General features: G+C 45.5%; 1 protein-coding gene across 2 annotated transcripts in view; it reads right to left on the bottom strand.

Moving 5' to 3' along the window:
* Nucleotides 1-15,662, bottom strand: part of cbl (Cbl proto-oncogene, E3 ubiquitin protein ligase) — a 63,509-nt gene that overhangs the window by 21,272 nt on the left and 26,575 nt on the right. For both annotated transcript variants that reach the window (XM_021587339.2, XM_021587341.2), the window contains exons 3-4: nucleotides 4,264-4,410; nucleotides 3,549-3,705 (exon numbers count right to left, since the gene is read on the bottom strand). In XM_021587339.2, coding sequence (XP_021443014.2) covers nucleotides 3,549-3,705; nucleotides 4,264-4,410 — 304 coding nt within the window. The remainder of the gene's footprint in view (nucleotides 1-3,548; nucleotides 3,706-4,263; nucleotides 4,411-15,662) is intronic.

Genomic DNA, 15,662 nt, shown 5'->3' with positions numbered 1-15,662 from the left:
AACTACAGTGAGACAATTACTTAGTTGGTTGTTGGTCCTTTAGCAGCACTATGTGCGAAGAAGTGTCTGAAGAAGAGCAGCGGGGGTTGGGGGGGGGGGGGGGGGGGGGGGCGGACACAGATTCATCTATATTGAAACCAGTCCAAGACTAGGCTTAAACTTAATCTTCAATGCAACTAGAATAGAATCTGAAGTGTCAGATTCCGAGGTCCTTTGTGACAGGACAAATATGTTGTGGTACAGTTTGTGCCTCACAGTTGATCCAGCAGGCCCAGTAAGCACTCTCTGTTCTCTGTACAGTTGCCACTTAACGACTTGATAGAATTAGCCCAAAAACACCACTCCTCTCCAAGGCACTTAATTTCATCCAGTCTCCTGACTCCCTGCAAAGCAACGATTCAAAACTGGTGGGTCGCGACCCAGGTTTGAATGGGTTGTGAGTGTTCTCTAAATATATACGCCAGTCTGAATTGAAATGACTAAGACCAGAGAGAAAGTGTGTAGAAATAACAAAGAACCTTTACATTCAAATCATTTAACCTCCAAATTACTTTTTTTCAATCATAGTATTTTCAATATAGAATTATTCATTTAGAGTATTTGGTTGATTTTATAGTCTCAAACCAGAATATGGGCAAAATTGAATTATTGAAAATGAAAAAGATGGGACTGTTGTTCCCTTGTCATATAATTGGCACATTTACTATCAATATAGAATAAAACAGTTTTCCAGATTGCATTTTGGCAAAAATAAATAAAATCACAATGTGAATATTGGATCGCGACTTAGACAACCTGGTTCAACATGGGTCCCGAAGCAAAACCAGTTGAGAACCACTTCTGTAAAGAAGAGTTGGAGCCTGCATTATGCCAACAACAAGGGGCGGCAAGAGGCCTCTATTCAGCCTGGACACACGTGAAGCAGCCACTCAACTCAAAACACTGGCTCCCTGTCTCTCTCTCAGCAGGCAGGGATGCAGACAACTGCCACCCAATAACACACAGCTGAGAAATGGCCACAATAGTCTTGCTTTGGCAAACTCATGTGTAGTTAGAAAGTGTGGCTATGGTAATGAGCATTGTTAGACCCTTTTCTCAACTTACCGCTCAAGAGATATTGTGTACGTTGTCACAGTGGTGTGTAGTACAAATGGGGCTGTGTGTGATTGTGTGTGTTTGCGACCATGCATGCGTGTGACCATGCATCCAAGCTAGAGGTCGACCAATTAATCGGAATGGACGATTAATTAGGGCCGATTTCAAGCTTTCATAACAATCGGAAATCTGTATTTTTGGACACCGATTTGGACAATTTTTTGTTTATTTACTTAGTATTTTTTTACACCTTTATTTAACTAGGCAAGTCAGTTAAGAACACATTCTTATTTTTTCAATGACGGCCAAGGAACAGTGGGTTAACTGCCTTGCTCAGGGGCAGAACGACAGATGTTGTACCTTGTCAGCTTGGGGATTCAAGCTTGCAACCTTACGGTTAACTAGTCCAACGCTCTAACAACCTACTTGCACTCCACGAGGAGCCGGCATGTTACGCAAATGCAGTAAGAAGCCAAGGGAAGTTGCTAGCTAGCATTAAACTTAACTTATAAAAAACAATCAAGGAGGGCCTCCCGGGTGGTGCAGTGGGCTAAGGCACTGGCTGTGCCACCAGAGACTTCAGGCTCTGTCACAACCGGCCACGACCGGGGGGTCCATGGGGCGACGCACAATTGGCCTAGCATCGTCCGGGTTAGGGAGGGTTTGGCCGGCAGGGATATCCTTGTCTCATCGCGCACTAGCGACTCCTGTGGCGGGCCGGGCGCAGTGCACGCTGACCAGGTCGCTAGGTGAACTGTGTTTCCTCCGACACATTGGTGCGGCTGGCTTCCGGGTTGGATGCTCGCTGTGTTAAGAAGAAGTGCAGCTTGGTTGGGTTGTGTATCGGAGGACGCATGGCTCTCGACCTTCGTCTCTCCCGAGCCAGTACGGGAGTTGTAGCGATGAGACAAGATAGTAACTACTAACAATTGGATACCACGAAATTGGGGAGAAAAAGGGGGTGAAATTCAAAAATAAAATAAATAATCAATCAATCATAATCACTAGTTATAACTACACATGGTTGATGATATTACTAGTTTATCTAGCATGTCCCGCGTTGCATATAATCGATGCAGTGCGCATTCGCGAAAAAGGACTGTCGTTGCTCCAACATGTACCTAACCATAAACGTCAATGCCTTTCTTAAAATCAATACACAGAAGTATATATTTTTAAACCTGCATATTTAGCTCAAATAAATTCAGGTTAGCAGGCAATATTAACCAGATGAAAATGTGTCACTTCTCTTGCATTCATTGCACACAGAGTCATGGTATATGCAACAGTTTGGGCCGCCTGGCTCAATGCAAACTAATTTGCCAGAATTGTACGTATTTATGACATAACATTGAAGGTTGTGCAATGTAACAGGAATATTTAGACTTATGGATGCCACCTGTTAGTGAAATACGGAACCATTCTGTATTTTATCTGAAAGAATAAACGTTTTGTATTCGAGATGATGGTTTCCGGATTCGACCATATTAATGACCAAAGGCTCGTATTTCTGTGTGTTATTATGTTATAATTAAGTCTATGATTTGATATTTGATAGAGCAGTCTGACTGAGCGGTGGTAGGCAGCAGCAGGCTCGTAAGCATTCATTCAAACAGCACTTTCGTGCGTTTTGCCAGCAGCTCTTCGCAATGTTTCAAGCATTGAGCCGTTTATGACTTCAAGCCTATCAACTCCCTAGATTAGGCTGGTGTAACCGATGTGAAATGGCTAGCTAGTTAGCGGGGTGCGCACTAATAGCATTTCAAACGTCACTCGCTCTGAGACTTGGAGTAGTTGTTCCCCTTGCTCTGCATGGGTAACGCTGCTTCGAGGGTGGCTGTTGTCGATGTGTTCCTGGTTCGAGCCCAGGTAGGAGCGAGGAGAGGGACGGAAGCTATACTGTCACACTGGCAATACTAAAGTGCCTATAAGAACATCCAATAGTCAAAAGGTATATGAAATACAAATCGTAGAGAGAGAAATAGTCCTACAATTCCTATAATAACTACAACCTAAAACTTCTTACCTAGGAATATTGAAGATTCATGTTAAAAGGAACCACCAGCTTTCATATGTTCTCATGTTCTGAGCAAGGAACTTAAACGTTAGCTTTCTTACATGGCACATATTGCACTTTTACTTTCTTCACCAACACTTTGTTTTTGCATTATTTAAACCAAATTGAACATGTTTCAATATTTATTTGAGGCTAAATTGATTTTATTGAAGTATTAAATTAAGTTAAAATAAGTGTTCATTCAGTATTGTTGTAATTGTCATTATTACAAATACATTTTTTATTTATTTTATGTTTTATTAAATCGGCATCGTTTTTTTGGGGTCCTCCAATAATCGGTATCGGCGTTGAAAAATCATAATCGGTCGAATCCAAGCTCATGTACGTGTGTGTTTGCGTGCGTCCATGTGTGTGTGCATGTGAGTGTAGGCTCGACCTGGAAGAGCCTGGTGAAGATATCAAACTCGAAGACGGAGATGTAGTCGTTGCAGGCGAGGTCGATGGTGGACTTGAGGGCCATGGCTTCCAGGCCCGAGCTGATGGGGTGGAACTCGTGCAGTGCCTGCCGGAACACCTTCCAAGGCACTATAGTCCTGAAAACACATCAGGACAACATGTTTACTATACTATACCCATTGAGCCGAACAAGCAACATTGATGCAGTTTAAACCTTCCCTGTTATTGCACTTACAATGTCCGATCCCACTTCTGATTTGACCATTGGACGTTCCAAAAATGCCATTTGCTACAGTGCAATAATAGTGTACAGGGCAGGGGTCAGCAATGACATTAAGCCATGGCCCGATTCTGTTCTTTTTATGGACACATTTTCATCAGGCCATATGAAATCCTGTGGGCTTAATTTGGCCAGTTCCTTTTCCTGGTTCTGGGTGTTTACGGGAACTGACAAAGATGTGACTAATAAAACAAGCATAGTAAACAAAAAAATCTACTCAAGTAACTACTTTCTATCTGCTTATCTAGTCTACCTCACATAGCTTGAAAAGGTCAAAGCCATTTCTTTCTTCCTGTTTCCATCATGTGGTGCATAAATATATCCAGTCTTACCACTTAGATGTCAATACTTCCACCGTGACTAGCGAGCTTGCAGCAAATGTCTACTTTTTGCAGAGAGCAGAGGTGGGACTCACTTGTCCCCAAACGATCTTCTCCAGAACTCGGCGGCGTCAGCCTTGGTGATCCTGAAGTTATCCCCCTGGAACAGGCCGTTGGGGAAGATGGCTTTGAGCTCGGCCAGCATGTGACTGAAGATCAGCGACAACTTGGTCAGGTTCCGTCTACAGAAGAGGAACAGAGAGAGAGAGAGAGTATTGTACAACTTCAGGTTAGATGGTTCCTCACCCTGAAAGTAGTCTTATGAGAAAACTAACCCATGGATCGGTTGCCTTTAAATAGCCACTACACATATCAGCTAACTTTAGCCACCGATAGCGAACATGTCATGTTAACATGGCTTCGTAATTTCCACGCCACAACATAGATAGAAGCCAGGGGCTGTGCTTCATGGTGGAAGCTGTGTGAGTGAGTGAGTGAGTGAGTGAGTGAGTGAGTGAGTGAGTGAGTGAGTGAGTGAGTGAGAGAGAGAGAGAGAGAGAGAGAGAGAGAGAGAGGACCCCCCCCCCCCCTACACATGCTAGCCAAGGCCCTGGATGTGCAAGCTGGGGTTTGATGGGCAGAAGGGAGGGATGGTTGGAGGGAGGTGAGGCGACGACATGCCTGGTACATTTTTCTGATTCCAGCCGCCCCTGGGCACATGAGTAGCGAGGTGGGGCAGACGGGCGAGCGCAGCGGCGGCAGGGGGGGAGAAAGTGGGAAAGAAAAGCGCGTGATTTACGGGATAGCACAGTGAGGGATTGTGTGAGGCTCTTGGGGCCGGAGAAATTGACATGCACAAGAGAGCGCGAGTGTGGCGGCAGCAGCGTCGTCACAGCTGCCTCCAACCAGATTCTCCCTCTCCTCTCACTCCACAATGCCAGCACAGAGGAAGGGTGGGGAAGGGAAGGGTGGGGAGAGAGAGAGGAGAGGACAGACTTAAGATGAGCTCGAAAAGACAGTGAGGAGTGAGGATACAGACACCCTGACAAATTGTGCGAGTTGAGTGTGTGTGCACGCACGCGCCTGTGGGGGCATTTCTCACACTCAACTGTAAAAGCGAGAAGAGAAAGAATATTTTTTGTGAATGGCTTTCCAGCTAAGCCTTAGAGCGAGTGAGGCATTCTATCTGCCCCGCTGGAAATCAGTCCTGCGTTGCTTCCCCTCGTCGCAACCCTGGCAAAACTCAGCCTGTCTTACTAATCAATTCTCTTACCACTCCTTTACACTTTCCAGTTTACTTATTTTTTTAAATGCATCAACAAAATGGACTTCATTTATCTTAACAATTTATTTTCCACTGGAAAAGTATGCCAATGAGTGCCCGCATTTCAAGAAGGGGAAGTCCTGTGGGCATTACCGCCCCTAGCTAACAGAGTGGGCAGTGATGGCAAACAGAAAGCGTAAACTGGAGTCACCTTCACACACATAAGCGCGTGTGCACAAACATTGTTGCTGTGAGGGTAGTCTTGCATTGCCATACTGCCAAAATCACACCGCTATCACGCCTCCCTTAGAGGTCTGGAGAATTTTGTATTGCAAGAATGGTATGAACGGTTTTCCAGCCACTCTCGCGCACTGTTGAATCTACAACACTTATCTAGTAAACACTTTGAGTTCTGCCCAAGCAAGGCATTTGATATGCTGTGCGGCATCACTGATTTACACAGGGTGTCCACCTCATTTAGCGTTTTTTTTTGTTGCCATGAACTTCCCCAGGCTTCCAGTTTTAGGGAAGCCTGGTTCTTGACGAGGCTAGTGTGAGGGCATTGCTCTGTAGGTGGCAAAGTGCCCTCGGTGAAGCACACCTGCGCTCAGTCGTTGTGTGTGTGTGTGTGTGTGTGTGTGTGTGTGTGTGTGTGTGTGTGTGTGTGTGTGTGTGGTCACCATTAAGTGAAACATTCTATAAAACAATGAGTTACCGTCAATCTGAGAGTGATATTGTAGCTTATGAGTTCACAGTGTGTGTGTGTGATTTCTTTCCTCATATCTCTGACTAGGGTAGGACTCTTGCTATGTATTTCTCTGTGCGACTGGGCATGGCACCAATGCTACAAGGAGAGGCAAGGGAGCCCTAACCCTTAAATGCGTTGCCTGTATGTTGACTGATACAGAGACCAGCCTAGTGGACAGTGGAGTAGACACACTGCTTAGTCGACACACTCCTATCAGAGGGCAAGGTGGTGCTATTAAAACATTGTTTAGAATCCTCTCGGATCCTCACAAGTGCATTTGGGCTCCCGAGTGGCGCAGCGGTCTAAGGCACTGCATCTCAGTGCAAGAGGTGTCACTGCAGTCCCTGGTTCGAATCCAGGCTGCATCACATCCGGCCGTGAATGGGAGTCCCATAGGGCGGCGCACAATTGGCACAGAGCCGTCCGGGTTTGGCCAGGGTAGGCCGTCATTGTAAATAAAAATTTGTTCTTAACGGACTTGCCTAGTTAAATAAAATAAAAATAGGCTTGTCCTATACTCCTCTGTCTGTATGTATCATCTGCTCTAACTCAAAACCAGTGTACACAGATACAAACAACAGCACCCAACAAAAGTTAAAGTTAGAAATATTTGGAAAAACTACACCAACTCACAAATACATCCATTTATTATTTATGTCCATTCCTTTTCCTCTGAAAAACCCAAGGACATCATTAGCCGGAGAGAGAGGGAGAGAAAGAGAGTATGTTTCTGAGTAAATGCAACCTCAGTGAGTGGGCTGCTGGGTGTTTTGCTAACCCCGGCATGGCATTTCTTTCTGCGTTCAAAATGGCACACTACTCCCCATATAGTGAACTACTTTCGACCAGCGCCCAATGGCCAAAAGTAGTTCACTATATAGGGAAAATGGTGTCACTTGGGATGCAGACCTTTTCTTATTCTGCATGCGCTAGTTAACCCGCAGATACATATGCCACCTCAATCCAGCTCTGCCTCGACGATTGAGCATAGATCCTCGCCGTTACCACGGGGATGAGCCAAGCTCTCCCTGGATACGTCGCTGACCTCTGACCTGCAGCTGGCTGCTCCCTTCTCCTTTCCCATTTACGGTTTTCTGCAATAGAAAGCATTAAGGCCAATCTGAAGGTGGTGCTGGCTAAAGCTATAACTGGCGAGTGTAGAGAGTATAGAGATATTGTTATCCCTGTCGGCACCAACGATGTTAGGATGAAACAGTCAGAGGTCACCAAGCGCAACATAGCTTCAGCGTGTAAATCAGCTAGAATGATGTGTCGGCATCGAGTAATTGTCTCTGGCCCCCTCCCAGTTAGGGGGAGTGATGAGCTCTACAGCAGAGTCTCACAACTCAGTCGCTGGTTCAAAACTATTTTCTGCCCCTCCCAAAAGATAGAATTTGTAGCTAATTGGTCCTCTTTCTGGGACTCACCCACAAATAGGACCAAGCCTGGCCTGCTGAGGAGTGACGGACTCCATCCTAGCTGGAGGGTTGTTCTCATCTTATCTACCAACATAGACAGGGCTCTAACTCCACAATGAAATAGGGTGCAGGCCAGGCAGCAGGCTGTTAGCCAGCCTGCCAGCTTATTGGAGTCTGCCACTAGCACAGTCAGTGTAGTCAGCTCAGCTATCCCCATTGAGACCGCATCTGTGCAATTTTATTACGTTTGCAATCGCAACAAATAATCTGCTCAGACCCCAACCAAGGAGCATCAAAAGTCGTGCTATAAATTCTCCGACAACACAAAGATTCCTTGATGCCCTTCCAGACTCCCTCTGCCTACCCAAGGATGTCAGAGGACAAAAATCAGTTAACCACCTAACTGAGGAACTCAATTTAACATTGCGCAATACCCTAGATGCAGTTGCACCCCTAAAAACTAAAACCATTTCTCATAAGAAACTAGCTCCCTGGTATACAGAAAATACCCAAACTCTGAAGCAAGCTTCCAGAAAATTGGAACGGAAATGGCGCCACACCAAACTGGAAGTCTTCTGACTAGCTTGGAAAGACAGTACCATGCAGTATCAAAGAGCCCTTACTGCTGCTCGATCATCCTATTTTTCCAACTTAATTGAGGAAAGTAAGACCAATCCGAAATGTATTTTTGATACTGTCGCAAAGCTAACTAAAAAGCAGCATTCCCCAAGTGATGATGGCTTTCACTTCAGCAGTAATAAATTCATGAACTTCTTTGAGGAAAAGACCATGATCAATAGAAAGCAAATTACGGACTCCTCTTTAAATCTGCGTACTCCTTCAAAGCTCAGCTGTCCTGAGTCTGCACAACTCTGCCAGGACCTAGGATCAAGAGAGACACTCAAGTGTTTTAGTACTATATCTCTTGACACAATGATGAAAATAATCATGGCCTCTAAACCTTCAAGCTGCATACTGGACCCTATTCCAACTAAACTACTGAAAGAGCTGCTTCCTGTGCTTGGCCCTCCTATGTTGAACATAATAAATGGCTCTCTATCCACCGGATGTGTACCAAACTCACTAAAAGTGGCAGTAATAAAGCCTCTCTTGAAAAAGCCAAACTTTGACCCACAAAATATTTAAAAACGAATCGGCCGATATCGAATCTCCCATTCCTCTCAAAAACTTTAGAAAAAGCTGTTGCGCATCAACTCACTGCCTTCCTGAAGACAAACAATGTATACAAAGGCCATGGTGGCAAGGTAAATACAATATAGCAAGTAAAACACTGGAATGGTAGTTTTGCAATGGAAGAATGTGCAAAGTAGAAATAAAAATAATGGGGTGCAAAGGAGCAAAATAAATTAATTAATTAAATACAGTTGGGAAAGAGGTAGTTGTTTGGGCTAAATTATAGGTGGGCTATGTACAGGTGCAGTAATCTGTGAGCTGCTCTGACAGTTGGTGCTTAAAGCTAGTGAGGGAGATAAGTGTTTCCAGTTTCAGAGATTTTTGTAGTTCGTTCCAGTCATTGGCAGCAGAGAACTGGAAAGAGAGGCGGCCAAAGAAAGAATTGGTTTTGGGGGTGACTAGAGAGATATACCTGCTGGAGCGTGTGCTACAGGTGGGAGATGCTATGGTGACCAGCGAGCTGAGATAAGGGGGGACTTTACCTAGCAGGGTCTTGTAGATGACATGGAGCCAGTGGGTTTGGCGACGAGTATGAAGCGAGGGCCAGCCAACGAGAGCGTACAGGTCGCAATGGTGGGTAGTATATGGGGCTTTGGTGACAAAACGGATTGCACTGTGATAGACTGCATCCAATTTGTTGAGTAGGGTATTGGAGGCTATTTTGTAAATGACATCGCCAAAGTCGAGGATTGGTAGGATGGTCAGTTTTACAAGGGTATGTTTGGCAGCATGAGTGAAGGATGCTTTGTTGCGAAATAGGAAGCCAATTCTAGATTTAACTTTGGATTGGAGATGTTTGATATGGGTCTGGAAGGAGAGTTTACAGTCTAACCAGACACCTAAGTATTTGTAGTTGTCCACGTATTCTAAGTCAGAGCCGTCCAGAGTAGTGATGTTGGACAGGCGGGTAGGTGCAGGTAGCGATCGGTTGAAGAGCATGCATTTAGTTTTACACAGCTGTACATTTCAATGAAACATGGTGAAGCCTCAAAATTGCCCTTATGTCTATAAGGAAGTGGATGGCTGCAAACTTTTTACTTTTAAACTCGGACAAAACAGAGTTTGTTTCTTGGGACCTAAAACAATGAGATATTCTGTTGAATCTGACAATTAATCTTGATGGTTGTACAGTCATCTCAAATAAAACTGTGAAGGACCTCGGTGTTACTCTGGACCCTAATCTCTCTTTTGACGAACATATCAAGACTGTTTCAAGGACAGCCTTTTCCATCTACGTAAAACATTGCAAAAATCAGAAACTTTGTCCAAAAAATGATGCAAAAAAATGAATCCATGCTTTTGTTACTTCTAGGTTAGACTACTGCAATGCATTACTTTCCGGCTACCTGGAAAAACCACTAAATAAACTTCAGTTAGTGCTAAATATGGCTGCTAGAATCCTGACTTGAACCCAAAAATTTGATCATGTTGCTCCAGTGCTAGCCTCCTTACACTGGCTTCCTGTTAAGGCAAGGGCTGATTTCAAGGTTTTACTGCTAACCTACAAAGCATTACATGGGCTTGCTCCTACCTATATTTCTGATTTGGTCCTTCCGTACATACCTACACGTACGCTACGGTCACAAGACGCAGGCCCCCTAATTGTCCCTAGAATTTCTAAGCAAACAGCTGGAGGCAGGGCTTTCTCCCATAGAACTCCATTTTTTTGGAATGGTCTGCCTACTCATGTGAGAGACGCAGACTCTGTCTCAACCTTTAAGTCTTTACTGAAGACTCTTCAGTGGGTCATATGATTGAGTGTAGTCTGGCCCAGGAGTGTGAAGGTGAACGGAAAGGCTCTGGAGCAACGAACCGCCCTTGCTGTCTCTGCCTGGCCGGTTCCCCTCTCTCCACTGGGATTCTCTGCCTCTAACCCTATTACAAGGGCTGAGTCACTGGCTTACTGGTGCTCTTTCATGCTGTCCCTAGGAGGGGTGCGCCATTTGAGTGGGTTGAGTCACTGACGTTGTCTTCCTGTCTGGGTTGGCACCCCTCCTTGGGTTGTGCCGTGGCGGAGGTCTTTGTGGGCTATACTCAGCCTTGTCTCAGGATGGTAAGTTGGTGGTAGAAGATATCCCTCTAGTGGTGTGGGGGCTGTGCTCTGGCAAATTGAGTGGGGTTATATCCTTCCTGTTTGGCCCTGTCTGGGGGTATCGTTGGATGGGGCCACAGTGTCTCCTGACCCCTCCTGTCTCAGCCGCCAGTATTTATGCTGCAGTAGTTTGTGTTGGGGGCTAGGGTCAGTTTGTTATATCCTAGAGTACTTCTGTCTTATCCGGTGTCCTGTGTGAATTTAAGTATGCTCTCTCTAATTCTCTCTTTCTTTCCATCTCTCGGAAGACCTGAGCCCTAGGACCATGCCTCGAGACTACCTGGCATGATGACTCCTTGCTGTCCCCAGTCCACCTGGCCGTGCTGCTGCTCCAGTTTCAACTGTTCTGCCTGCGGCTATGGAGCCCTGACCTGTTCACCGGACGTGCTACCTGTCCCAGACCTGCTGTTTTCAACTCCCTAGAGACGGCAGGATCGGTAGAGATACTCTTAATGATCGGCTATGAAAAGCCAACTGACATTTACGCCTGAGGTGCTGACTTGCTGCACCCTCGACAACTACTGTGATTATTATTATTTGACCATACTGGTCATTTATGAACATTTGAACATCTTGGCAATGTTCTGTTATAATCTCCACCCGGCACAGCCAGAAGAGGACTGGCCACCCCTCAAAGCCTGGTTCCTCTCTAGGTTTCTTCCTAGGTTTTGGCCTTTCTAGGGAGTTTTTCCTAGCCACCGTGCTTCTACACCTGCATTGCTTGCTGTTTGGGGTTTTAGGCTGGGTTTCTGTACAGCAGTTTGAGATATCAGCTGATGTAAGAAGGGCTATATAAATACATTTGATTTGAAAGCGAGCAAGTTAAAGCCGCGGACCACTTGAAGCCAATTACTGGACGGACGGTCTGGGGGACTAAATGACAGTGCCTGGGGCACTACACACATTAGGCCTACATGACATTAGGGGAGGGGTGGGGGGGGATTGACATCTTGCAAGCCTGGTGGTAGGCCTTCTCTCAACGCAATACAATGTAGCCATCAGTCTGTGAACTAGGATCCTCAACACCCAGTGTGCAGCAGCAACAAGAGCACACCACAATACTCATATTGAAACTTTGACAGAAAAAATAAAATAAAACCATCGCTGCCACAAGATGGAAAAACTGGGTTCCCCTTTCATCACATTCTTCACATTATAACATTGAACTCTCCGGAAGTGGCTTCGCACCAGATCACCTATAGGAAACAGCAGACTTACGCATCCACCCTGATAAAGACTCGGGAAGACACAAGTCACTGCCTAACCCCTGAAAAATTTTCACTCAAAGTGCTAACAATGTTAGAGAATGCAACCGATGCCTAATCTTACTATTTCCTGTCTAAATAGCCTTTACCACACTTGCATAGCCTATTTGCTGTGTCGCCAGGCCAAACAGTCAGCGGCTGTTCCATGGGAAACAATAAAGAATATGAAAGTTAGTCATAAAAAGGAGTGTGAACGGTTAAACGAAATTGGGATCCTTAACATTAAGAAAAATCCGTAACTGAAAAAAAATCCGTAAAATCAGGGCGCAGTGATCACAAATCATATGATTTTCCGTGTTATTGCCGCCTAACTCGACGATAGGCTATAAAAGGCCTGTGGAAAGTTATATAATTTAAATAAAACCAGGAGAGGAAGAGGCGAACTTAAGGCTACTTTGGTGAATTTGTGAGGCATGCAAGACATTGCGAGATACAGATTACCAAGACATATGCGTCCGTTTCTTTCCACCTGCCCCCTCGCGCTGGTTCGCCTGGTCTTTCTCTTATCTAATGATGCGAGTACGTGTTCAGTCTTCGGTCTGTTGCGTGTAGAATATCCTAGCCGCAAGACACTGTAAGCCAAGAAATTGTGAGATACAGGTTTTGATCGCCGATGGATAGGCCTAGTGCACAGTTCTGACTCCGTTCGCCTGGTGGCCGACATTCCTATACTGTGCCCCTCTCCTCTCTCTCTCCATCCCTCGCTAGCTTGCTATGAAAGTTGCGAATGTTCTTGGAAGTACGGCAACTAAACAGTTTCCTCCGTTTCAAAAAGATTGAATCTTAGGAATCGATTCCTAGCGGAATCCAATTTTGACACTCAGAAATGAGAGTCGACACCGGGCAAGAAGTCGAGGAATCAACTATTTTGGATAGACTCTATACTTACGTCATCATTGTTAGCAGCTGGAAAATTGGCAGAGAAAGGAAAGCGACAGAAGCGAAGTCCTGTACGTAAGGCTGCCCCCGACTAAAAATAAAATATTCGGTCGACCTAGTTGTCTGTTACAATGGATTAGTTGAAATTTTGAAACGTGTATTTTTCCCTATTTAGACACCCTATGTGTTTTAATCAAATCAACTATGTGTAGGCTACTGAGCTTGTCTGATGCTTTAAGCACACTGTTTAAATAATTAAGACACACAAGAAAACCTAATCAGAAGAAAACAAATCTGTTCCCGACCCTCTTCCTCCTGCTGATGCTGGCCTTTGTAGATTCTGCTGTTACGCTCCTAATCAAATCAAATTTTATTTGTCACATGCACCGAATACAAGAGGTAGAGTGAAATGCTTACAAACCCTTAACCAAAAATGCAGTAACAAAAAATTAACAAAGTATTTTACTAAAACAAATTGAAGTAATTTTTTAAAATTTGAATTAAAAAGAGCAACAATAAAATAAACAGTAACGAGGCGACATACGGGGGTACCGGTACAGAGTCAATGTGCGAGGGCACAGGTTAGTCGAGTCGTAATATGTACATGTAGGTAAAGTGACTATGCATAGATAATAAACAGAGTAGCAGCATCATAAAATAATGGGGGTGAAAGAGGTCAATGCAAATAGTCCTGGTAGCCATTTGATTAGCTGTTCAGGAGTCTTATGGCTTGCGGGTAGAAGTTGTTAAGACTTGGCGCTCCGGTACAGCTTGCTGTGCTGTAGCAGAGAGAACCGTCTTTGACTAAGGTGGCTGGAGTCTTTGACAATTTTTAGGGACTTCCTCTGACACAGCCTGGTATAGAGGTCCTGGATGGCAGGAAGCTTGGCCCCAGTGATGTACTGGGCTGTACGCACTACCCTCTGTAGTGCTTTGCGGTCTGAGGCCGAGCAGTTGCCATACCAGGTGGTGATGCAACCAGTCAGGATGCCCTCGATGGTGCAGTAGTAGAACTTTGAGGATCTAAGGACCCATGCCAAATCTTTTCAGTCTCCTGAGGGGGAATAGGTGCTGTCATGCCATCTTAACGGCTATCTTGGTGTGTTTGGACCATGATAGTTAATTGGTGATGTGGACACCAAGGAACTTGAAGCTCTCAACCTGCTCCACTACAGGCCTGTCGATGAGAATGTGAGCGTGCTTGGCCCTCCTTTTCCTGTAGTCTCCTTTTTCTTGATCACATTGAAGGAGAGGTTGTTATCCTGGCACCACGCTGCCAGGTCGCTGACCTCCTCCCTGTAGGCTGTCTAATCATTGTAGGTGATCAGGCCTACCACTGTTGTGTCGTCGGCAAAGTTAATGATGGTGTTGGAGTGGTGCTTGGCCATGCAGTCATGGGTGAACAAGGAGTACAGGAGAGGCCTGAGCACACACCCCTGAGGGGCCCCCGTGTTGAGGTCCAGCATGGCGGATGTGTTGTTACCTAACCTTACTACCTGGGGCCGGCCCGTCAGGAAGTCCAGGATCCAGTTGCAGAAAGAGGTGTTTAGTCCCAGGGTCCTTAGCTTAGTGATGAGCTTTGAGAGCACTATGGTGTTGAACGCTGAGCTGTAGTCAATGAATAGCATTCTCACGTAGGTGTTCTTTTGTCCAGGTGGGAAAGGGTAATGTGGAGTGCAACTGAGAATGCATCATTTGTGGATCTGTCGGGGTGGTATGCAAATTGGAGTGGTATGCAAATTGGACTGGGGCTCGGGTTTCTGGTATAATGGGGTTGATGTGAGCCATGACCAGCCTTTCAAAGCACTTCATAGCTACAGACGTGAATGCTACGGGTCGGTAGTCATTTAGGCAGGTTGCCATCGTGTTCTTGGGCACTGGGACGATGGTGGTCTGCTTGAAACATGTTGGTATTACAGACTCAGTCAGGGAAAGGTTGAAAATGTCAGTGAAGACACTTGCCAGTTGGTCAGCGCAAGCTCGGGGTACACATCCTGGTAATCCGTCTGGCCCTGCGGCCTTGTGAATGTTGACCTGTTTAAACGTCTTAAATCACATCAGCTACGGAGAGCGTGATCAGAAAGTTGTCCATAACAGCTGGTGCGTTCATGCACGCTTTAGCGGTGTTTGCCTCGTGTCACTGGGCAGCTTGCATCTGTGTTTCCTTTTGTTGTCCGTAATAGTTTGAATGCCCTGCCACATCCGATGAGCGTCGGAGCCAGTGTAGTAGGATTCAATCTTAGTTCTGTTTTGACGCTTTGCCTGTTTGTTGGTTCGTCAGAAGCCATAGCAGGATTTCGTATAAGCATACGGGTTAGAGTCCGCCTCCTCGAAAGCAGGAGCTCTGCCCTTAGGTCAGTGCGGATGTTGCCTGTAATGCATGGCTTCTGGATGGGGATGTACTGTGGGGACGATGTCATCGATGCACTTATTGATGAAGCCAGTGATTGATGTGGTGTACTCCTCAATGCCATCGGATGAATCCCGGAACATATTCCAGTCTCTGCTAGCAAAACAGTTCTGTAGCTTAGCATCTGCGTCGTCTGGCCATTTTGGTATTGAGCAAGTCACTGGTAGTTTTTGCTTGTAAGCAGGAATCAGGAGGATAGAATTATGGTCAGATTTGTCAAATGG

This window comes from Oncorhynchus mykiss, chromosome 27 (genome assembly GCF_013265735.2).
Source record: "Oncorhynchus mykiss isolate Arlee chromosome 27, USDA_OmykA_1.1, whole genome shotgun sequence".
Classification (NCBI taxonomy): Eukaryota; Metazoa; Chordata; class Actinopteri; order Salmoniformes; family Salmonidae; genus Oncorhynchus; species Oncorhynchus mykiss.
Note: the sequence above shows the minus strand (reverse complement) of the source record. Positions and strands in the feature narration are given on the sequence as shown.